The following is a 24484-nucleotide window of genomic DNA, read 5'->3' on the forward strand; positions in this document are numbered from 1 at the left end:
AGATTGTCCCCGACAAGTCCAGCTCTTGCCCAGGGACACCCGGCCAGAGGAGCTGCTAGGATTGGGCCCCAGGGCGTTCTGATCCTCGGGCAAGAACCTAAGCACCAAGGTTTGCCAGGAGGCGTTGGCTGAATGCCAGGTGCCACCTGGAGCGCTCTTGCCACCTTCCCCACAGAGACCTGGGACCGTGACGGGACGTGGCTGGGCCCAGGAGCCCCTCCAGTGCAGAGGTGGGCAAGCCCAGCTCAGTAGCCACAGCCAGGGCCCCCCCACCGCCGGCACCTCAGGGTCAGACTCTGGGAAGGACCGGGGCAGCTCTGGTGAGAGAGGTGCTGGGCTGAGCCCCGGAGAGCGACTCCCTCTGGAGTTCCTGAGCTGAGGTTCCAGCAGCAGGACACGGGAACAAACAAGTAAATATGTGAGATGATCTAGATCAGCACTTGGGGGAGAAGCAGGCCAAGCAGTGGACCGCTTCTCATGGGCTTCTTAAAATGCTGATATTTACGTCTCACACTCCAAGGCATCTGACCCAGTTAGTCTGAAGAGGAGCCAGGCATCGTTTTATCAAGTCCCAAAGTGGTTCGAGTGGGTGGGTCAGGGTGATGGCAAGGCAGGTGTCCTTCCTGAGGAGGTGTCTTTGGTTAAGCCAGATGAACAAGCAGAAAAAGGCCCTAGGCCAAAGGAATTGCCTGTGCAAAGGCCCAGTGGCAAGAGAGAATATGGTGCCGGAGCTGCAGCAGAACTCGTGCATCCAGGAGGAGTGGGGAGAGATGGGGTCAAAGGGCGGCTCGCCCTCGCTCTCGGTGCTCATGAGCCAAGGGGGCTCAGACTGCGGTCCCAGCACACAGTGGGCCATGTCTCAGCGCACAGTGGGCCAGGAAACCAATCCAATGGGCCACAGCCCACAGGGGAGGTGGTGGCAAGGACAGAAGAGCAGGCCCCAGCCTGTGGAGCACACAGGGGCGGCGCCGTGTTCTGGGACTTTTATTCCGGGTTTGATAGAGGGGGACACAGGGCTGCATTGTAAAGGGGTTTCTAACCTGAGTCTGGGTCAGAGCATTCAAAAGCCACTGTTTCTAGTCCCTGTGAAAGTTTGGAATTTAGCCCAAGGGCCGTGGGGAGCCATTAAAGAAGTCTTAGTGGGGGCACAGCAAGGTCAGGTGTGTGTTTAAAACTCGCTCCAGGAGCCTGGAGAGGACCGGGAGGCCGGCAGCGGAGGCTGGGAGGTGCCTTCGGAGGCTGCTGGAGTCTTGGGAGGCGGCAGAGAGAGCCCAGCAGCTCCCCTGGGGGGAAGCGAGTTCGTGGAGGGAGTGGAGGGGACAGCAGGTTCGCTCCCAGCCCTCCCCACGGAGCCCTGACGTCAGTCATCACCTTTCCTGAGGCCGGGCATCACAGCATGGTCCACAGGGGGCTCTTATTTGGATAATTCCTGTTGCCAGAGGGTCTGCAAAGCACTCTGGGGCATTATCTCATTTAACCCCCTTGAAGGTGTCGTCATCGCATTTCTCAGATGAGGAAACCCAGGCCCAGAGAGGCTGAGTTGCTGGCCCAGGGTCACGGCTGTCATCAGGTGGCAGACTGGCACCCCAGCCCAGTGCCGCAGCCCCAGGCCCATGTCCTGGCCCATCTGGGGCGGTTCCCTGGGAGCCGTGCTTCCTGGGTTGGAGTTCAGGGACGATTCCGGGCGGCACGGTGGAGGGTCAATGAGTGGTGAGCTCAGGGAGTGACGGGCTGGGAGCAGGGAGCGGCCGGAGCTCACCGAGAAGGTGGGTGAGTCACGGCCTGGCTGCTTTGCCACCTGGCCCCTGGAGAGGGAGCAGAGCCGGGCTCCAGCACGTCACGTGGACAGAGCAGCAGAATGCCCCGGGTCACGTCCGCCTCTACACTGGCTCCCTGGTTGACGGGAGTGGGCCTGGGTGCGAATCCTGTGCCAGGCACTCTGCATCAAGTACCGGGACCCCCCTGCCTGCGGGGACAGCCGCTTTGCAAGCCTGAGCCCAGCAGGACTGGCCGGCCTTGGCTGCAGCCCTGGGCGCCCGAGGACCTAAAGCTCAGCTTCCAAGGACCCGAGGCTGGATCTGCCTTCTCTCCGGCCCCTCAAGTTCTGGGTCCTCTCCCCTCACATCTGACCCCCAGCTGTGGGCGGAAATTAGAGCCCCACCTGGGAGCCATCAGAGTCCCTGGGCACTGCAGAGGACAGCCCACCTCGGCCCCAGCAAGAGGCTGGAAAGAAGTCACAGTGCCCGGTGGCCCTGCGGGGCCAGATCCCCACGCCTGGGGCCTGCCGCGCCTGCCCTAAGGTGCCTTCTTCCCACGCGGAGCACTGTTTCCCTTGGCCTGGGCCGAGACAGGTGAGCCACCCGGCTGGTGCAGGCCTGGGCTGGCTTGGCTTGGCTCCTGGCTTCCCGAGCTGGGCACGGCCACGCCTTCCTTGGCTCCGTCTGCCAGGCCGTGCCCCACCGGTCTGAGTGGCCCTTCCTAGAATGTTTGTCCAGTCAAGGTTGACGGACTTCCAAGCCGCCGTCTGCTGACTTTCGCAGGAAGTTCTGGCTCCTTGTCCTCTGCTGGGATGCGAGTCGCTCAGAGGGAACGAGACCCGCAGGGTTTGCAGAATCCACTGTCTGCAAACTGGCACCCGCGTCGCCCGGGGTCGGGCAAGTGGGACTGCAGCTGGACGGGGATGGGTGTCCGGGAGACCTTGAAATGCAGCGTGTCCTTGACGACCAGAAGACCTGGGGGCAGCCCCGGGGGGTCTTCCCTATTTGGTTTGTCCATCTCTTTCATTCATTCTGTGCAGGCGCCGTCGGGGCACAGGGTGGACAGGAGCACCTGGTTAACAATCCGCCTCCTCGGGGACTGGCCAGTCTCATGACTGCAGTCCAGGGAGGAGGTCCAGGCCTCACCCATGCACGGAGCCAGCAGCGCTCCACGAGGAGGCGGATTGCTAACCAGGTTAAAAATATAAAAAGTTTAACACGATACAGCAAAACCCCAAATAGCAAAACTTAAATCGCCCCTATTTTCAGGATCACCAACACTTGGTTTTCCTTTGGGTGCCAACCCCGGGAGACCTGACATGCGCCTCATGGCCCCATCTCAGTGTGGAGCAGCCACGGCTCAAGCCACAAGTGGCTCACGCCCCTGTGTACGTCTGAAGGGAGAAGTCGTTTGTCACAGAGTTAAGGACTGGCCTACTGACTCCAGGGGTCCAGGGTGCAGGGGATGACGGGGTGAGCCTGGAGCTGGCAGTGGTGGGATGGGGTGGCTTCCTGGAAGCCATGACATTTACTCAGAGGCCTAAAGGTGGAGGAGGGGACACAGATCAAGGACAGAGGAGTAATTATGCGTAGACCCCCAGGTCGCAGGGAGCCTGCTGCTCTTAGGGGACAAAAGAATGCCAATGTCACCGAGAGGGTGGAGGAGTGAGGCACTGAAGGAGCTAGGTCCAGGAAGCCCAGGGCCAGCTGCTGGTGCCACGCCCCACCCGTCTAGCCGTGGCAGCGGGCATGTGGACAGCCAGCTGTGGCTGCACTGTCATCTCACACATCTGGGTGATGGGCGTGGCCAGGGGTCCTGGACACCTGGTGGCCCAGCCCCAGCCACTGCCCCTCCTTCCAGGATGTTAGCCCTTGAGGGTGAGGGGCTCCCCGCCAGGTTCCTAGCGATTAGCTCACAGTGGGTGTTCCCCAGTGTGGCTGAATGACTAAGTGACTTAAGTCCTCTCTGTACAGTGGCTTTTTTTTTTTTTAGATTTCTCATTTCTCCCATTCTTCCCCCATCTTCCTCCTTTTCCATTTTCTCTGTTTTCACTTGTTTTTCTTGTGGCTGTATTTTTACTGCCCCAGAAATTCCAGAGCCTGGGAATTCTTCAGCCTGCTTTCAGCATTTGAAGCTCAAGTCGGCCTAAACTGATTTGGGAGCCTCAGACTATCTCCCTAATCCCCTTGGCCTGTCTCAGCCCACGAGGCGCCCTTTGGGGGTCTGTCTCATTTTTCCCAGCAGGCTCTGCACGGGTGTTAAATGTGGCCAAGGGGATGCACTTAGGCTGTTGAGTTCGGGCTTCATTTAGGACTTGGAAGTCCCTCCCTTCTCCATGTTTCAGCCCCACAATAATGCAGTTTGTGATTAAATGTGGGGTGGGGGATGCAGAGGCCAGCCTGTTCCCAGAAACATAACCCTACAATTCAAAGCGACAATGCCATTCCCATCTCTAAGGCCACTTGTATCAAATGTTCATCCATATGCTCCACTAAACCAAGGCATGATGTTCAAAAACAGAGCAACTGAAGGGATCTTTGGTTGGCACCCTTAATTTGAAGACACTAAACTGCAATTCTTGGTGAAAAGTCAGTTCTCAGATCTTTGTAGTAAGCGTGATGGAAATACAATGAAAGTATTCACTAAAATCCAGTGTTGGTGGGAACTGATAGTGTCCACAAGTGGCCGCCATTTTGAAATCTCCTCTCTTTCTATTTCTCCACTGGTTTCTCAGTGGAAACTGGAGCTCTCTACTTGCTTAAGTGTGTATTCAAGTAGAGGAAAGTTTCTCCGCCACTGCTGATTTTGACCCCATGGGACATTTGGCAATATTTGGAAACACTTTTGGTTATTACAACTAGGGGAGAGGGAAGCCATTGGTATCCAGAGAAGAGGGGGATGAGGGGTGTTTCTGAACAGCCTACAGTCCACAGGGTATCCCTGCACAACCAGCAACCATCTACCCCAAATCTCAACGCTGCCAAGCCTGAGAAATTCTGAGATATGTAGATGTTCATTGCATCATTGATTGAAATGGCAATATATTGTTTAAGTTCTCTGATACACTGAGCCAAGCCTACGTCAGTCTGTTCATCTGCCTCTCTATATAAAATACCCAGTCGGGGAAAGGTTAAATAAACGTGGGCACATCATTTCAGTGGAATGCCACGGACCAGGTAGTTCTATGTATTGATGCTAAAAACTGTCCATGTGTACTTTTAAGTTGGAATAAAAACACACACGACAGAATTTTTGTTAGAATAAATGAATGTGTTTGGGTGGTGTTCAGGAATTCTTTAGACGTGATCATGGTGATTAGACTGTTATCAGTAGGAGTCTTTTTCGTTAGTGATTCATAGTGAGATATTTACAAATGGAACCATATTCTGGAATTCACTTTAAAATACTATAAGAGGGAACGTAGATGGTGTGAATCTGGGACAGAACTGACCTTAAGATGATGGTTGCTGGGGCTGGGGGACAGGGACAGTCTCCATCAGGAGGCTCTGGGTATTTTGCAGATGTAAAGAAGTCAAGCAAGATCCCACACCACTAGTAAATGGCAGAGCCAGGATTTGAACCCAAGATCCAGGAACCCCAGGGAGCCTGCGTAGTCACCTGTTGTTCTAGGCTATTGCTGGCTCTGCCCACCTCCCAGGCTGGTTGGGAGATGGGGTGCCCTGGACATTGAAGGCCTCCTGTTTTGCTGAGTGGAACTCAAAAAAAAAAAAAACAAAAAACAAAACAGGTCCTCATGCCTGCTAGGCAAATGCTCTAGCACCGAGCCACACCTCTGGCCTTTAACGCCACTTCTGAAGCATTACTGCTCTGCCCCTCCTGCCCCTAGTTACTTGAACGTGCTCACATGTGTTAAAGCTAGTTAATAGGAAATGCAGTGGAAAGATAAATAAATTAACACCATGAAGATATAAACAGACAAATCTAGAACATGAAATGTTCTAAAAGACAACTAACCTAGTTCTTCAACACGTCAGAAGGCTATTAAAAGGAGGGGGAGGCTCTTCTCCATCTTAGGGCTGTGACAGACACCATAGGCAACCCTCAGGTGTGATCTGTGTTGATCACAGACCTGTAAACCAAACGAAAAGGGCGTGGCCTGGGAGGCTGGTGGGCCTGGAGGTGGGCGTGGCCTGGTATGTGGGGCGTGGCCTGGGATGAGGGCGTGGCCTGGGATGTGGGGCGTGGCCCGGGAGACAGGGCGTGGTCTGGGGTGGGCGTGGCCTGTTCGGGTGGTGGGCCAGCTGTGAGGGTTTGTTGAGTGTGCTCAGGGAGGCGGTCAGCTGTTTAATGAAGTGTGGTGGAGAGAAGAGACTGCTGGTCTGAGTTTGTTCCAAACACTTTTTAGCAAAGAGGAAAATAAAAAAGCTGACAAAAGATATGTGCAATCAACTCACAAATTGCTCCATCTGCGCGGTGGGTTCTCTGCGATCCGTTCCACTCCTGGATCTGCGTGTGGAATTTCTCACGAGCAAGACCTGCTGGTCCTCACCTGGAAACCAGCTTACCAGATAGAGTGCAGGGATGGGGTGGGGGCTTCACTGTGAAATTGCCTAAAACCCAGCCAACCTCAAAACAAGAATAACAACATTTAAAAACCCGGAACCACTGCATGGCCCACTCGAAGTCAGGCTAATGGTGTAGTTAGAGGAGACCGGCCATAGAAAAGATTAATTTGAAGACATCTGCTGCTGTCAGCGGCAGAGGGCGGGAGAGCGGAACGGGAGACCCCAGCGTCGGGGTCAGACGGCAGCTCTGGTGCTGGGGCTGGATCCAAGGCAAGTGTCTTCAACTCCTCACTGTCCTTCTCTATAAAATGGGATGGAAATTCTGCCAGGTCGGAGGGACTACTGGGCAGATGGGGGGCCCTGTTCTGGGGCTGGCCCCAGACAGGACAGCGCCTGTCTGAGTGGTCTTTAATTTCACCTTCGTCGTGGGAAGCAGGGAATGGAGTCATTCTATTACTTGGTTTCTGATTTCTGCTCCTCCAGTCTTTCTCTCCCTCTCTATCCCTTTTCCCAAATTAAAATGCCCTTGCTTTATAACATCAGGACAAGGCTTGTCCCCTTTTGATGGGTCTGGTCATTGTGATGGGATGTAGTTGGGCACGGTGAAGGGTGGCGTCTCTGGAGCGTAGGGGCTGCAACTCAGCTGTCAGCAGCATGCTCTTACCCCTCCACCCCCAGGCGGGTTCCCTCTTGGCCTGTTGGTGGCCCCCAAGCCCCCCCTGTGGCCCCCAAGCACTTGGCGTAATTGCTGTCCTTGGCCAGGGCAGCCCGCCCTGCTCAGGGAGTCCTTGGTGATTTGCTCGGTGCCTTGTTTTGCTGGTTGTGGGTTGGGGCGTGGGTCTGGGTTTTTTCTTTTTATGGCTCTGCATGAGAAATGTTCTATAAAGTTCTGTATTTTGCTCCAGGGCCCTCCTGAACCCAACCAGAAATCAGACGAACGTGTGTGGTCCTGTCTCCCGTCTGTCACCGCACACTGGGTGCCTTTTGGAAGGTGGCCTCTTTCGGGCCTAGAGAATATTGGAGCGCACATCGTAAAACACAGGCCCCTGCATCTGCATCACGGGTCACTTTTGTTTTCTTAAACCAGTCACAGGAGGTCACATGCTGGGGGACTCTGTTTATGTAATGCTCTCAAGATGGCATTTCAGACACGGGGAACAGACTCGTCACCAGGGATGAAGGGTGTTGATGAGGGACCAGGGTGGTTCACCATGGGGCGAAGTCTTCGCGTGATGGATCGTTCTCTACATTAGTGACGGCGGTGGGGACATGACTCCACACGTTACCCTGCCAATGTCCATTTCCCGTTGTGATGTCGCACTGTAGTTAAGGAAGATGAAATCAGGTGAGACATTGAGTGAAGGGTACTCGGGACCTCTCTGCACTATGTTTGCAGATTCTTGTGACTCTACGATTATTCTCAGAGTTTAAAGTTTCTAAAAAAAAATCCACAGACAGCAAAACCTCATTAGCCAAATAATGAGCCGTTGTTTTACATGCGCTGAGAACGAGGCACCCAGAGTGCAGCGCTCAGCCGGGCCCTTCACCTGCTCCAAGTTCGCGGCAGTGAGAACCCCTCAGGCCTGGGGGTGGGCACGGAGTCCAGGACCCAGAGCCGGACCAGCTGGCTCTCCCCCCACGCGAGGCTCCTGACCTGCTTGACTGAAAGATGGGGCTACGTTAATCGCACGGAGCTGTGTGGCGGATGCTGGCCTTGGGTTGTGTGAGGCCTTGGGTTGCGTCCCCAGCACCCCTACACACATACACACACACACACACACACACACACACAACCACTGTCTTCCTGCGAGAGCTTTGGATCACAGCCTTCAGATCAGGGAGTAGAAACGTTGTCAGGAGGAGAAACAAGACGTGGCCCCTGGGACTTACCTGGATGAGACACTCTCAGGGGCAATATGCAAATGGAAAATGGCAAAACCCAGCAGTTTGACTTTGGGGAGCCACTCCTAGAGAACTACACACATACGAACCCAAGAAGGCCTGTCCCAGTCACTGTGGAATTGATAACAAAACCACAAAACTGGGAAACAAGAACTGGCCGCGTGAACTCTGGGGTAGACATGCCTGGGAATACTATACAGCAAGGAAAAGAATAAGCTAGATCTCTGTGGCATGACGGGGCATGAACGCCCAGGAATTGTATTATGAGAGTGGAAAGAGTACGAGAACAGAATCTACAGGTCAGTAACATGAATAAAAACACGTTCACCAAACAGCTGTAGAACAGCAGCATCTGTTTTTGGCTCCTGTGGGCTCCTAGGTGTTTATGGAAAGCCCTGTAGATCTGCTCGTTGTATTCATCGTGACTACATGGAGGGGAGGCAGCGGCCAAGGGTGGCTTGGATCTTCTCTGAAATTTTAAAAATTATTTACAAGTGTTTTGAGATATTATTTGGCCAGTCAAAAATCATATTTTAAGGGGAATAAAGGAATAAGGCACAGGCTGACGGGACCCTCCACTCCCCACGGCTGGGGGGCAGCCACTAATGACCTCCAGCCCAGTCGGGATGGCCAATGCCTCTCCAGGATGTGGACTGCAATGAGAGCAGGGAACTGGTTGGTGGCTGTGTCACCGGTGCCTGCATGTCCCCGGCAGGCTGTCCCCGGCAGGCTGTCCCCGGCACGCTCTCCCTGTCTCGACTGTGGGTGCGTCTGCTTTCTCCTCCTGTTTCCTTGGCCCAGGGCTGGCCCCTGTGTCTCTGTCCCTTTGGGGATGGCCTGGGACCTTGGAGTCCCAAGTCACGTACTCTGACCTCGTCTTACATGCAGTGTCGATCCTGGAAGAAGAGGGGACTGGGGGCCTTTGGCTCGGTGCTTGGAGGGCGGACGGTGTAAATCGTACAGTGACTGACATCAACGGCAGGCACAGGTTTGCACAGGTAACCAGCACCCCCCGAATATCGGTTCATGAGGACATTTATTGAGATAGTACATTCACTTATCACACCGGAGAGATTTATTAAAACTGCTGTCCGTGGCCCTACAGGAGACTTTGGCAACTTTACAAGACCTGGTGAGGCACCGGATGGGTGGGCGCTTGAAGAAGTGAGGATGACCTTCAGCTTTCAGAAGCAATTGTCCCCCTGATGTGGGAGAGACCAGGGCCCAGTCGGGTTGCAGGAAGCAGATGTATTTTGAACTGAAATCAAAGGGGGGGGGGGTGGCGATGGCAGAAACTTTTGGGTCCAGGCCACAGCTGCCGTCTACCCAGCAGCCCGCGATCACGGTCGGCGGCTCCGATTTCCAGACCCTCCTCGGTGCTGGGCCCTGGCGCGCTCTGAAGTCCTCTTGGCTGACTGGCCATCTGTCCTCTGCCTCTCGCCGGCAGGAGGCCTGTCTTCACCAAGGTAGTCTGTGCACTCAGGGGGTGCAGAAAGGTGAGGGCCACCGCCTGGGACCCTCCATCTGCTCAGATCCTTCCCAGCCTTTGAAGCCGCCCCACCCCCACCCTCCAGCTGTCATCTCTCTGCTCCTCAGCGGGGGCCCCCCCGCGCTCCCCCAAAGCTTCCCAGTCCCCGGGGACCAGGGTGGTGACAAGGGTAACAAATGGTGCCAGCGGCCAGCGCAGCAGCAGGCCCAGAAGGCCAGGGGGCGGGGGCTCCGATGCCTCTTCCTTCCCCCCCTTCCTTCCCGCCCCCTTGGCGCTGTCCTGAGGCCGTTGAGATATCAGGGTTTTGCAATAATGCCAGAAATTTCTTTTTCTTTTTCTTTGGTAAATGAATCCCGCGCCCCGGCCGCCTCTCCCGCGTTGATAAAGGGAAGCGAAGGCCTCTCGCCCACTCTGGGAATGGGAAAGCCGGCCGTCTCTCCCCTCCCTCCCTGCTGCTCTCCTGTTTCAAATCATTGTGAGGAAGGGGGGGGCGGGAGGCTTTCCCCCAGACCGCAGGAGACCACAGGTTCCTACTGTGCTGCCCAGGTCAGTTCCCAGAGTCCACCCGGAATGCGGAATGCACTGCGCGTCCCCAGCCTCGTCTGTAGGATCGCTGTAACCACACGGGCCACGTGCTTTCTGACTCGATGTTCAGGGTGACCGGACCGGGAGGGTGCTGTGATTTTCTCTGTCCTTATGGTTGAGGCTCAGAGAAGTGCCGTCAACTCTCTGGGAGCCACAGCCATAAGAGACAGCAGCTAGGATGTGAACCTCAGGGACGATGACAGGTTCAGTGCTCTGACCCGGCAGTTCCGTCACTTCAGATCCCACGGGCCCTGGATTCAGAGTCTGACCCAGGTCTATCTGAAGCCATGGTTAAGGCCCTGGCTCCACCACGAAGGAGCCAAGTCACCCTGAACCGCAGTCTCCTCATCCTGCCTGCTTCACAGCATGGAAGGAGCCAATGCTGGCAAAGAGCTCTTGGCCCCCGAGGAAACGCTCCCCAAGTGTGAGCTGTTTACCTCCCTGTTCTGTAAGGGGAGCCCCATAATCAGGGCCAGGTTAAGACCCTCGGAGGCCTCAGAACACCCGAGAGGTCAGCCGTAATTCAATAATAAAACAACATGACTCCTAACACGCAACGCTCACTGCGTGCGGAAACCCAAAAAGCTGCTTCTTAGATCCCCCGGGGCGGGCCAGGGTAAGTGCACCCGACAGGAATGTGCTGCGACCTCAGTGTGTGCCCTGTGGCCACGTCATTCCGTCTCCGAGGTGGGAGAGAATTCAAGGAGATAACGTAAAGCGACCAGGATGATGGCCTAGCACATAATAGGCGCTCGCAAAACAGGGGCTGAGATGAGAATTTCTGGAAGGATTTTTCTAACTCTGCCGACCGGGTTGCCCTGAGCTGTCCACTCACATCCCTCTACTTTGTGGGTACTTGGAGCTGCGGCTGACAGCAGGGAAGAGCACTCGGTACCTTCTCAAGTGGGAATCCTGTTGACTTTTACTTACTCGCTTTGTGAGTGTTATCTGTTCACCTCCAAAGGATGAGGAGTTCCGATTGCTGTGTTTGAATTTCAGATCTTGCATTTGTATTTTACAAAGGATGAACATTCTAATTATTATATCTTGGTGGGTTGATTCTTTTATCACCATCGCATGTTTCTCTAATTCCCTAAATTTCTTTTTTCTCTTCGGTTACGAGAGATTGAACCCAGTGGCGCTTAACCCCGGAGTCACATCCCCAGACCTTTCTATATTTTCTTTTGAGACAGGGTCTCACTGAATTGCTTAGGGCCTCGCTAATGGCTGGGGCTGGCTTAGACCTCGTGATCCTCCTCCCTCACCTTCCGCAGCCCCTGGGATCATGGGTGTGTGCCACTGTGCCCAGCTCTGAATCTCTCGATTTCTAATAATGGGTTTTATTTTAAAGTCCATTTGGACTAAATGCCAGCTTCCTTTGGTTTAATGTTTGTATCATATGGATTTCCCCCAATTTGGGGATTCTAATCTTTGTATATATTTATATTAAAAAGAGTCTCGTAAGTATACATTAAAAGTTTGCATTTATTACTTTAAGTGGTTACTCTACACATTATCATATGCATCCCTGATGTTTCTGAAAGTTTCCTATAAATTAGAACCTTTACCATTTCTAGAAAAATGCAAGATCCTAAAATATATCAACTAGGTTTGACCTCTTCATACGCATGTTGCTCTTTGAATTTTCATGCTTCTAGAACATTCTTTTGTAGTGCAGGTCTGCTGTTGGAAAATAATCTCAATCATGGTTTGTCTCGTTTTTATTTTGTCTTCATTTTTGAAGGATTTTTTTTTGCTGGCCTGGAGTCCAAATTGGCAGGTGAAACCCTACTATGTTCTGGTTTCCACCATGTGTTCTAAAAAGTCACTTATCAGGCGTATTATTTTTTTGTTCTGCTTTCGGTTGGCGGGGGGGTGGGATTGCGATGGAACCCAGGGTGCTTTACCACTGAGCCACATCCCCAGCCCTCTTTTTATTTTGAGACGGGATCCTACTAAGTTGTTTACAGCCTTGCTAAGTTGGCCTCAAACTTGCAGTCCTCCGGCCTCGGCCTCCTGAGCCACTGGGATTACAAGCATACGCCAGTGCTCCCAACAGCCCTCCAGCTTTGAAGATGAATATGTCCTTGCACGTGTCCTCGACCGTGCTGTGCCGAGGGGTTCTTTTCTCTGCATTTATCCTGCTTGGGATTTCCCAACTTCTTGTCCTTCATCCATCTTAGAAAGCCTCTGTTTCTCTAGATATGCGTTTTTACTTATCCCGCCTCTGCCCCCCCGTTGTGGCTCCCATCTCGGAGACTTCGACCCTTTGCCATGTCCCGTGTTTCTTCTGTGGTTTAAGGCCTCCTTCCCAACCTCCTTCCTGAGCCCGCCTGCTCATTCACCAGGCCTCTCTCATAAGGCCAGCCCAATGTCCCGCTGCTCTTTGGAGTTCTGAATTTCAGTTGTTTTATTTTCTAGTTCTATAATTTCCATTTGATTCTCTGGTAGTACTCTCAGGCTCACATCCTCTTTCTTGGTCCCGATGTCACAGACAGTGGGCAGCCCAGGTTTGACAACTCCCGTCTGAACCTCGTGTGGATCTGTTTGTTTTTTCTGTCTAGTTTTGGGTGCTTGGTCCTGTCTCCTGGCATTTTTATCATGAATGAAAAACTGTGGAAGATGAAAGAAATTTAGGGACTAGAAGATGACATCTTTCCCAAAAGAAAAGTGACTTTTCTTTTGGCAAATGGTGACGGTAGAGGCAAATCGCTTTGCTCCAATATGAGCTTAAGATGACACAAACCAAGATCTGTTTGTTCACCTTTAATCCAAGGAGATAACCCCTCGGGGGTCTCAGTTGAGAGCTGGAGGTCTCGCCTAAGCCTCCTCATCCTGGGGGCCGTGAACTCCGGTTTGGTCCCCTGGTCTTGGGGACTTGCCAGAAGCTCTGCTGGTCCTGGCTGAGCACCCCCTTTCTGCCTGGCTCCTCTGCCTCCCCCCACCCAGCTTAGACCCAGCCTCTGCCTCTGTGGCACCAGCTGGGAGCAAGATGGTCCCCACCTCTGTGGTGCTCATACCCCGGGATTCCCCTCCTGGTGACGAGTTGCCTTGTCCTGAGGCCAGGGGAAAGCCACGCTGTCACTCTTTGCTTAGACAATGGCGACGGTCTGGAGGGAAGGAGTGGGGACCGACTGCACCCAACCCACTTCCCCCTCTGGGATTTGGGCCTCCAGGTCCTGGTCTGTCATCTTCCAGGGCTTAAAACTGTCCCCACAGCTTTTGTTTCTGATCATGACTGTGCCATTGCACTAGAAATCCAAGGTGTTATGTCAGCCGGGAGGTGAGTCAGGAAAGTGCTTATCTGAATTTTCCCAGATATTAGAGAACAATACTACTTTAAACCACCTAAAAGGCAAAACTTCAGATGAATCAAGATTTACATAGGAAGGGTGAAGTTCTAAGGGAATAGCTTAACGTGGACCAATTTTCAAATCTCAGGAATAAAGAAAGATTTTTTTTTTTTTATACCTAGAAAGAAAGGAAGAAAAAAAAAGAAATCAAGTAACTATTGGGAAGACATTTAATGATTTTTTTGGTTTTGTATCACGAAAGACATCAGAATTAAAAGAAAACAGTCAGATGAAAGACTAAGAAAAGAAATCGATGACATCTGAAGCCAACAATGAGCAAACACAAGGCGCCCCCACAAATGAACAAGAAAACCAGACAAGGGTGAATGATATGAGCAGCAGCACCCCAAAACTTGTCATGCAGATAAATGAGGATATTTATTTTGCAGCATTATTCAGGGTGCTGGGGGAGGCAGACCACCTGGCTACCCATGCGGGCAATTCGTGAATTTAATGGAGTTGGTAAAAAAACCGTAGCTAGAAGCCAGCTCTCCATCCGGCAGGTATCCACGCACACGCTTAAACACATAGACTAGACGTGCGTACGCATTAAATATATGCACACGTCACAGACACACATTTAAAACTGATGGTGCACACTGAAAACAAAAAACCTGATGAACATGTAAATTAAAACACAGGCCACACATAAAGCATCACATTTACATATCTAACACATTAGAGCCGCTGCCGAGGGGGGGGGGGGGTGAAAATGAAGATCAGCAGGAATTTTTAACAATCCTGTTGGACATAAGGACTTCCTGCCGACTGTCCCTCTTTCCCTCTGTCCCTTTCTTCCTCTGCCCTCCGGCACAAGCTGTAGATGATGGGATGAGGCAGCTTCTGCGCCTGCTGCCGTGGGGGATGGAGATGCTTCCCCCTGGCTTGGCCTCAGGATCCTGGGCGAGGGACTGGGGTGCGCACCGGCTTGTCAGCGTTCACTCCCTCCCAGAGCTCACCTCCCACACCTTCCCGCCCTGCTGCAAAACCAACAGAGGCCGGCTGGGCCCAGGGCTCCCCGGGGTGACAGGAGCACTCAGTAAAGAAGCCCCGTGACAGAGGCTGGGAGTGTCCTGCTGCTGTCTCTCCCCTTGGAAGGCTTTTGTGAAAATGCGAATGCCAGGGGTCTCCATCATAGATGGGACAGGAGGAGATCCTACGACTGGAAGAAGAGGGTCCGGTGTCACCAGTAGGGAGCCGTGGGGCCACTGCTGGTCACCTCCGGCCCACGGCTGCCAGGCTGGATTCTGGCAATTGTCTTCCATTTTCAAGTTTAAAATACAGATTTTTATGTGAAACTGCCTTATTTTTTAAAATATTGGCAACGACTTCAAATATTTTTTTAAACCTCAGGGGGTAGGAACGATTCATTTGGGGTTTTTTGTTTTTTTGTTTTTGGTTTTAGATGATGATGGACCTTTGTTTTATTCATTTAGTTTCATGTGGTGCCGAGGATCAAACCCAGGACCTCGAACATGGTGGGCAAGTGTCTGCCACTGAGCCCCAGCCCCAGCCCCTCGTTCTGTTATTAACTGGATCTGGACTTTGACTGACAGTTCACTGCCTTTGCTGCCCAGAGCCATAGCGTCCAGGTGTCTGGAGACCAGTGCTGAATTTTACATCGATTCTTTTTTTTTTTTTTTTTTAAAGAGAGAAAGGAGGGAGAGAGAGAGAGAGAGAGAATTTTAATATTTATTATTTAGTTTTCGGTGGACACAACATCTTTGTTGGTATGTGGTGCTGAGGATCGAACCCGGGCCGCACGCATGCCAGGCGAGCACACTATCGCTGGAGCCACATCCCCAGCCCTCAGATTCTTTTTTAACTTTAAAGTATTTGCACACACTCAAAAGAAGGAAGGGAGTGGGTTTGGATAAAACACAAATTTATGGCACCTATGATCTGGCAGCAGATTCCCTGTCTGCCCTTTGCCCTGCACCAGACCACATGCTTTGGGTCTAAAAGAAACAGGACACCGGCCTCATCCCGCCCTGCCCGGTGGCATTGGGGGAAATGGTACCCAGCCTGCCCGTGTACCTGGGATCGCTAGGAGCCAACATTATTAGCTCATGTAAAGTTATGAGCACTAGAAGCTGATCCATGTGGAACTCCCGCATTGGACTAACCCGTGCGTGTTTCCTGGGATATCCTGGGATAAGTGTTGCCTTAAAAAAAAAAAAAAAAAAAAAAGCTGTCTCCTTAGGGGCTGGGGCTGTGTCTTACTGGAAGAGCATTTGCCTCGCATGCATGGGCCCTGGGTTCCATCCCCAGTATAATAACAATAATAATAACAGTAGTAATTAATAACGGTAGGTAATTAAGTGTCGCGGGCCATGCAGTAGTGTTCTACCCAGAGCCTGATGATACGCTGAACCAGGACGTGGCACGTCTTTCTTGCCAGATAGAAAATGTCTTTGGCTTTGTGAGGCCCGTGTGGGCTCTGTCAAAACGACTGAGCCCAGGAGCTGCAACGTGAAGGTACAGACAAGACAGCAAACCCAAGAGGAGGGTGTGTTCTGATCACGCTTCACCCACAGACGCTGAAATCAGAATCTTACCACATTTTCACGCGTCACGAAATGGGATCCTTCTTTTGATTTTTTTCAACCATTAAAAAACGTGAAGGTCACACTTAGCTCATGAGTGTGCAGAAACAGGTGGCATATGCTGGACTGGGCCCATGGGCCCCAGTCCACAGCAACCCGAGAACTCACACTGCATGAACTCGGGGGGAGCCCCCAGGGCACCACTTCCCAAATCACATCCCCCAGACCTTCTCCTGAAACTGGTGTCCTACGCTCCTGCATCACTTACCCCTTCCTCATGTGCAGCGTGTCCCTCAGTGGCACAGAATGTGAGTTTGTGGCTTTGGCCTTTGTGGAAACAGGATCCCACCCAGTGCCCTTCTGCCTCTGCTGGGCTCTGGCTTCGGTTGGCATCTGTGAAGAGCTGGGTCAGTCCTTTTCTCTGCTGTGTTGTATTCCACTCCGTGACCACTCTGTCTGTCCCAGCTTGTTCCTGTGGCAGTGGATGGCATCCAGGTGGTGCCTCTGGGTCCTCTCTTCACATGCCTTAATCACTTATTCTTAACCTCTTCATCTTGACCTTGTCAGGGAACTACTTCAATCATTTTCCAGATGAGAAAACTCATGCTTTAGATTGTTCTGGTAACTTGCTCACGATATCGAAACGCTCCAAATCCATGACCTCTTTATGACGAAACCTGAGTCTAGAACCGTGGGCCATTGATCGGCACGTGGCTAGCGCATGTTGTGCTGTGTTAACGCAGGGGTGACCTTGTGCTAATGCGGTGCTCCCAGCAAGCCGCGCCCTCTCTGAAGGCTGCTTGCCTGAGCTTTAACCATATCAGGTGTGGCCAAGCCCTTGAGTGTGATGTTGGTGCATTCACTAGAAACTTCATTTCTCCACCCAACGTGGGCAGGAATGTGGGAAAGTCTCTATGGACACAGACAGGTGCAGGAGTTGGAGACATTTTCAGCAAAAAGGGAGAAAGTCCATCAGGTGCCCTGGCGCACACCTGTAATCCCATCAGCTCGGGAGGCTGAGGCAGGAGGATTGCAAGGTCAAGGCCAGACTCAGCAACTTAGCAGGGCCCTAAGCAACTCAGCATGACTCTGTCTCTAAATAAAATATAAAAAGGGCTGGGGATGCGGCTCAGTGGTTAAGCATCCTGGGTTCCATCCCTGGTACCAAAAAGAGAGACACCCAAGGTGACTTGTCCCTGTGGCCTGCCCTCATCCTCCAATCCTGAGCAGCTCAGGAATCAGTGAGCTCCTGCCTGGGAGGGGCCATGCAGCTGGGCTGTGGCACTAGAGGCCTGGAAGCACTTGTTACGCATTCCCACCCAGACCCCGCCTCCGCCTCTCTGCACCTGTGTGAATGACACCCGTCCTAGCCACCGGGCGTCCAAGCCCACCCCGAGCCTCTGTCCAACCCCAGCGCCCTGTCCGCCTGCCCCAGGAAGCCCCAGAGCTCGCTGCCCTCCATCCCGATGACACGGCCCCGCAGGAGAGGCCTGGATGTCATTCTTCTAATGGCAAAGCCCAGTAGGAGGGAGGGGACGTTTAATCAGGCGGGTGAGCTCTCCCGGGGACCAGGTACCTCATTTCGATTCCTCGTTTCCCTTGGATGAAAGTCAGTGCATTTTTATAACGTGGGGTTCCTAAGAAGGCTGGGGGGGCGTTAATCAGCCTTGATATTCATGCTCTCAGGGAAGGGACTCGGATCGTGAGTGAGCATGCATGATTAATGAATAAGTCACGTTCCTTTGTCCCCTCGCAGGTACAGGAAATGCTAGAACTAGTGATCCCACCCAGCCTCACTGTCAGCAGCCACCGCCAGCAACTCCTGAGCGACGCCCTGGGGGCCCTGAGTGACGCAGAAGGTAGGCCTCTCGCGCGAGCTTGGAGGACAGGTGGTGGGCTCGCTGGTGAGGGACCCACCCGCACGTCCCCGAGCCACCGTCCCTAGGGCCCGTCCCCTGCTGTCATTTACACGGTGTCCCCAGATCAATACTTTGGCACACGTCACTGCCATTGTGTGCCATCCTTCGGGGGACAGGTGTGCACGCTGGTGCCCGAGCGTCCTCTCGCAGTCTCGGTCCTGGGGTTCCCTGCACTGCCACACACCAGAGCCAGCTTCCGGGCTGTTCCAGGCCCAGCCCTGGGCGTGGCCCTTGGGGCCGTGGCTCTGAGCTGTGTCCTCCCGTCTCTTCTGCCATCTCCAGGTCCCGGCCTGCGCTTTGTTCACAGGGGTTTGACATAGGACAAGGACTCGTTGGCCCTTTGCTTTCAGGTCGGGTTGGAGTCAAGGAAGCAGAGGAGAGATCAAGCTGTCTAAAAACTTATTGGCAAATGATGCAGCCAGACTAGTTTTCAGGAGAACAATACCAGCGATTGTTGGCTCTGCTGGGCTCTGAGGCCTTCCTGGTGGAGCTCAGGTTGGCAGAAGGCACTAAGCTAACAAGTCCAAGTGCTGGGCTTAACCCTTTATTGGGCAGCTCTGGGATTTGCTGCTGGTATTCTGAGACCCCCGGCTCTTTCTCTTTCACTGTGTTTGATGACGGTTCATGGGCACAAATGTGTCTACTGGAGTATAAGGTCACAAGGAATTTGCTTTTAAGCAAAAAGCCTTCCATGAGTGATCATTGCTGTCACCAGGACATGACATTTCCCTTTGCATACGGGTCATGAAGCCGGAACAACCTTCCTGGAAGTCCCACCGAGAGGGTTTGGGCTCTCAGGCCAGAAGTGGGTGGCGGAGGACACACCCTCCTTCTCCTGGGGCTTTGGAGCATGTAAACAGCTCTGTCTCTTTGAGAGCTGGAGAGGAATGACCTAGCCCTGTTCAAAGGCGGTGTCCTTGTCCTCCTGAGTGGAGACACAAGTCAACTTAGAGCACTGTGACACTGTCCTCTGTCCATAGCCTCTGGGGACAGGAAAGGCCCTGGGCTGCCGGAGGAGGGGCCTCTGACTCCCAGCCCTGCGGTCCCCAGCCCAGCAATCTCAGGCAAGTTGGGGGCCCCATCTGGACCTCGATTCTCACTGTCCCCTGGGACATGATGTCCACCCACTTGTAGCCTGAGTGCGAAGCGCCTGCCCCCCTGGGGGACAGGTGAGTGCTGGAGCCTGCTCAGTGTCCTCCTCTGAATCAAGCAACCCCTGTGATCAGTCCTGTGTCCTGGGTGAGTAGGCACAGGACTGCCCCACCTGTTCAAGAGGACAGTTATCCCCCGACCTCAAAGGTGACCTGAGTTGAAAGACGGAGAAGAGGACAGAAGAGGATGGAAGTCCTTCCCCTTGTCTGCCCGCCTCCCCCCTCCCCCCCTCCACTGGCTGGGCCCTCTTTCCTTGGTGTAAGTGGAAAGCTGTCTGCCTCGGGCCTCTGCACCTGCTGTCCCCCACCGGGAGGCCTTTCTTCGCCTTTTTTTTTTTTCTTTTAAGATGAATCAGTCTCCAAGGCCCCGGGTGACATATGCACAGTCCTTGAAAAAGTAGCCCCGATGTCCCCTTCCACACCAGGCCATCTTGGCTTCTCCCTCCCCTGGAATGGCCAGTCACCTCGTCCTGTGGCTTTGCCGGGGAAGGCGGTTTGCTATGCGGTCACCTTCGTACGCGGGCACTTCCTGAGGCTCCGCGGGCTGCAGAGGTCACAGGTTGCCGGGGTTGCCCTCCAGCCTGTGTCTCCCTCATTCCAAAGGGACGCCGCGCCCTTTGTTTCTTTAACTGCACAGGACTGCCCTGCCCTGGTCACTCAGCTGACCCCTGCAGTGGCCACCAGGTTCTTTCCGTGACTTCTGATTGCTTTGCCTTCTGAACGGGGTGCAGTTTCTCCAGAGAAGATCTGGGGTCGCCCCGCAGCACCGTGGGGTCCCCTCTCCTCCTGCCCACTGTAACTCCGGGGCCTCCACAGGGAGCTCCTGGTCCTCCCTCGTCCTCCTTCACCCCTGTCCCTCCAGGCGTGGGCTTCACCAGGTGGACGGGCTGCCCTGCTCAAAGCACTGGACCAGAGGAGAACCAGGCCACCCCTGACTCTTTCAGGGACTTGCTCCCCAAGGACGGTCACTCTGCTCCTGTCCGTGCTCTTTGCATCTCCCTATGGCCACTGCACATTACTTGGGTCTGGAGTCACCCAAGCCACGTGTGCCTCCTGGCCACCGTTCGCTCACTGTGGGAACCTGGGCAACTCCTTGCCCTTCTCTGAACCTCAGTCTCCTCTTCTGGATAATGAATTCAGAAGGTAGTTCCTAAATGCCTGTGTGGGCCAGGCCCTGGGATGGCGGCTGGGAAGAGGAACCGAGCTGTGTTCTAGTCCCAGGGGCAAGTACTGAATCTTGAAGCAAATAAGGAAGGTCAAATAAGGAAGGTCAAATAAGGAAGGTCGGGGGGGTTTCTTTGAAGAAGTGAAGCAGGACACGGCAGGGAGTGACCCAGGCTAGGAAGGACTTCAGGACAGTACCTGGCAAAGACCGTGCAGGGTGCTCGACGCTGGGAGACTCTAGAGCCCCTCGGGAGTGCAGTAGGGTACCCTGCGGAACTGGGGGTTCTGACCCAGCCTGAGACTCCCAGGTGATTCCCACGATGTTGTCCATCAGCCATGCCCTGAGCAGCAAGGCCCTAACTCGGTGGCCCTCCAACTCTGTGCGTCACAAAAGCCCCTGGTCCTCCCCCAGACTCTGACTGCCAAGATCTGGGCGGTCCCCGAACGCGCACTGCCATCAGGTCCCAGGTAACCGTGCGGCTGGCCCCGGGATCCCTTGGCTGCGTCTTGGAGTCACCTGGGGAGTGTCTGTCTTTCTGTGTTTAATAGTCACACCCGGATCCCAGCCCCTGGTCTGATTGGTCAGGGTGGACCTTCCGGCCAAGTCGGCTGAGCACCAGGGCTGAGAGTCCTTGACCTGGGCACCGGGTCCTCCCCGACACAGACGACATTCCCGTCCTGCACGTGGATTTCAGTTCCTCTTCCCGTCCAGCTAGGACTTAGTGCCCAGGTCGCAGTAGAGCAGAGACTAGGCAAACTGAGGATGGATGGATGGGTGGACGCGGGGACAGATGGGTGGACGGGGAGGCACAGGGAGGTCATGACAGACAGTTCTGGTTCCTATTGGCTGTGAGTCCTGGTAGAGTGCTAAGGTCCCTGCCTTCTCACGTCTGTAGGGACAGATAAGGAGAACTTCCTGGCCGGTGGTTACGGGGGAAAGCAGCTAATCCGCCTGGAGCAGGCGCCCGGCTTCAGGAGCCACCTGGGAACAGGCCCTGTCAGTCATCACTGTTCAAGGGAAAATCGGACTGAATTGTCCCCTCTGGAAGGGGGGCGGGCAGAGGTGCTAAGAGCCAGCTGCTGAATGGGAGGAATTTTCTCTTTCAAAAGATGCCCTAAGCTCATTAAGTGTTTCAGGGCAGGTGGAACCCTGCTCCCACCCCTCCCTGGGCCTCCCCCTCCCTGGGCCTCCCCCGGCCCCATGTTCAGCTTCAGTCTGGCCGGCTCCAGCCTGAGGCTGGTGGAGCTCGGTGCCTCTCGTCCACCAGGTCCAGCCGCCCAGGGCTCTGTCCGGGTCCTGCCTGGGGAGCTCTGGACCCGGCCCGCCCCTCTCTGGACCCCCACAGTGCTCCCAGGCTGGCCTTGCAGGGCCTCACACCAGGGCCACTCGGGGAGCTGGGCTGGAGCCTGAGGATGGCAGACCCCGCGGCTGAGGGCGGGCGCTGCCCTCTGGGAGTCCCCCCCGGCCACTCCTCCTCACCTGGTCACCCCAGACTCCAGGATTGGGACATCCCAACTGCCCACTGACGAGTAAGTCTTCAGCAGCCCCTAGAAAGAAGGTCACTTCAAGAGCATGACTTCAATCACTTCCAGAAACGACCGGGCGGGCCTCGTGCCCGCTGCCCGAGTGAAGATGAGCTGGAGAGTTCAGGAAAGGGCTTCTCTCGGCGGGTCCCCTAAAATCGTCACACATGGGAGATGCCACCTCATCCCTCTGTCCTCAACCACCACAAGGGACAAAGGACGTCTTCAGGCGCACAAGAGGCAGAGTCGGAATTGGGGCACGTGCTGCTGGACCTGGTCCCACGCTCTTCAAATCGCTGTCCCTGGTGTCACAGTGACTCGACCACGCTCTCAGGGACAGGAGATGACTCCCTTGGTAGATGTCACCTTGCTGGCAGGATCTGCCTCCAGGCTGCACTGCCTGGAGGCCCCTCCGCTCTCTGGGGGTGGGTCAGGCGTTGGCCCAGGGGTCCAGTGGGTGACAGGGTGACAGGGTGGCTGCTCAGAACCTTTAGCTTCTCCGTGGCCCAGTGAGCTCGGGAAGGCTGCGCAGGTGCAGAGCAGGTGCACAGATGGCCGTGGCTTCAGCAGGCCCCGAGAGCGGGAGGCTAGTGTGGCTCCTCGCCTGTGAAGCAGTTGCCACTCGACAGGTGCCTGCCTCCTCCGCAGGTGTGAGCCATTTCCCATGTTTCAGATGAGGAAACTGAGGCTCAGAGAAGGGGAGAGACGGGCCCAGGGTCACACAGCTCCAGTGCTGCAGAGCCAGGTCTGGAGTTGAACTTGAAGCTGACCGCTGAGGCCTGCTGCTTTCTCTGGACAGAGGTTAAGTTAGCAGGTCATGAGACTGAACTATATATATATAGCTTTGGCCCACAGTAGGTGCACAGTGAACACTTGCCGAACATGTGAACGGACGCATGGACCGTGTATGTCCTCAGGCAAGTGACACCTGAGTGTGTGCCGCACAGAATCCAGCCGTAGTGTCTTGTATGAACTGGATCTTGTGTTTTTCTCCTTTATGCCGGTAGAGCACCCTGGTCTGAAAAGCTCCAAAAACCGAAGCTTTTTGAGGGCAGACGAGGACCCGTCCAAATGAGAAACTCTCCACTATGAAACTGCTTCATGCATGAAATTATTAAATACGTTACATAAAATTACTTTCAGGCTGTGTATAAGGTGTTCATGAAACCTAGATGTCTTGGGTCCCCTCCTGCTCCATTAGGATTTTGAATGTCCCCCAAAGGTGCACGTGGGAAAGGCTTGGTCCTCAGGCCCGTCTGTGGGAAAGCACTGGGGGTCTTAGGAGGTGGGGCCCAGCAGGGGGTCCTCAGGTCAGCATGTCCTCCAGGGTCTCCTCCTCCTCCTCCTCCTCTCCACATCCTGGCACCTGAGGTGAGCACTCCCATCATGGTGTGGAACCCTTGCCAGAGGCCCAAAGCCATAAGGTTCAGTTCAGTCTTGAACCTCCAGAACCCTGAGCCAAAATAAACCTTTTCTCTTTATACATGAACAGCCTCAGGCATTTCGTTATAGGATGGAAAACTGACTAAGGCATCTCCACCGTGTCTCATTATAGTATGCATATGCAAATATTCTGAGATCTGGAAAAAAATCCAGAATACTTCTGGTTCCAAGCAGTTCAGATAAGGGACACTGTGTTACCTTCTTCACCCCGACATACTTTAGAGTTTGTGGTTTCTGGGTGAAGATTTATTCCTAGGAACCCAGAATCGTGATGTTTCTTAGTGACCTTAGTGATGTGCGGTTCTGGGTCAGCCTAGGGTGCTGGCCTGCAGCACCAGCCCTGTGACCTCCAGGATCACAGTCTGCATCATGGCTAGTCCCAGGAGGCCCTGGGCATGTGGAGGGCCCAGGTGTGCGCGGCCACAGCCTCCGCTGCCTTCCTTCTCACCTCATGGTAACTGGAATCAGGTCTCATTCGTAGACAGGAGCCTCCACAGGACAGGAGCCTGTTGCCTTCCCATGGCAGCAGCCCACGCCAGCACAGGTGGGCGACGGGTGAATGGATGAGCTGGTCCCGGAGGTCCTGGCCGCCTGATTAGTGGACCCTCCTCCTCTGCCCCAGGAAGCTGGGGGGAAGCGGAAGTCAGTGGGGGGCGCTAGCCCTCCCCGTCTGAGAGCTCGCTGTCCTGGCACGTGAAGGGGAAGCTTGGAGTGGACAGATTTGGCCATGTTGGGGTCGGGGCACCAGGGCTGCGCCCTGAGTTGTCATGGATGACGCCCCGTTGACCTCCCTGTTGCAGTGTGAGTCCGCCGTGGCCCGTCCAGGGGCACCGACACAGCTCGCCCTCACCTGCTGCTCCCACTGAGCCTGGGGTCTCCACTGTCAGGAAGGTGCTTAGACAGCTGTGGGGACCCTCAGGGGAGTCCACACCCCAGCCAGAGGGAGAGAGGGCCCTTCCAGACAGCGCTCTGCCCTCCAGCTCCCCTGTCCCCTAGGTGTCCTGGGATGGAGAGGCTCAACAGGTTTAAACACTGGCGCAGTCTGCAAAAGGAAAGCCCTGCGCTCACCGGGCCAGTTTTTCCCTTGCTGGGGGGAAGGGGAGCCGTGCCAGGTGCAGAGGGGT

The 24484-nt window shown here is 54.3% G+C and overlaps 1 protein-coding gene across 1 annotated transcript in view; it reads left to right on the forward strand.

Moving 5' to 3' along the window:
• Positions 1–24484, forward strand: part of Eya2 (EYA transcriptional coactivator and phosphatase 2) — a 201821-nt gene that overhangs the window by 54719 nt on the left and 122618 nt on the right. Inside the window, exon 3 of the mRNA XM_048811935.1 lies at positions 17916–18018. Coding sequence (XP_048667892.1) covers positions 17916–18018 — 103 coding nt within the window. The remainder of the gene's footprint in view (positions 1–17915; positions 18019–24484) is intronic.

The sequence above is a fragment of the Marmota marmota genome, unplaced genomic scaffold (genome assembly GCF_001458135.2).
Source record: "Marmota marmota marmota unplaced genomic scaffold, marMar, whole genome shotgun sequence".
NCBI lineage: Eukaryota > Metazoa > Chordata > Mammalia > Rodentia > Sciuridae > Marmota > Marmota marmota.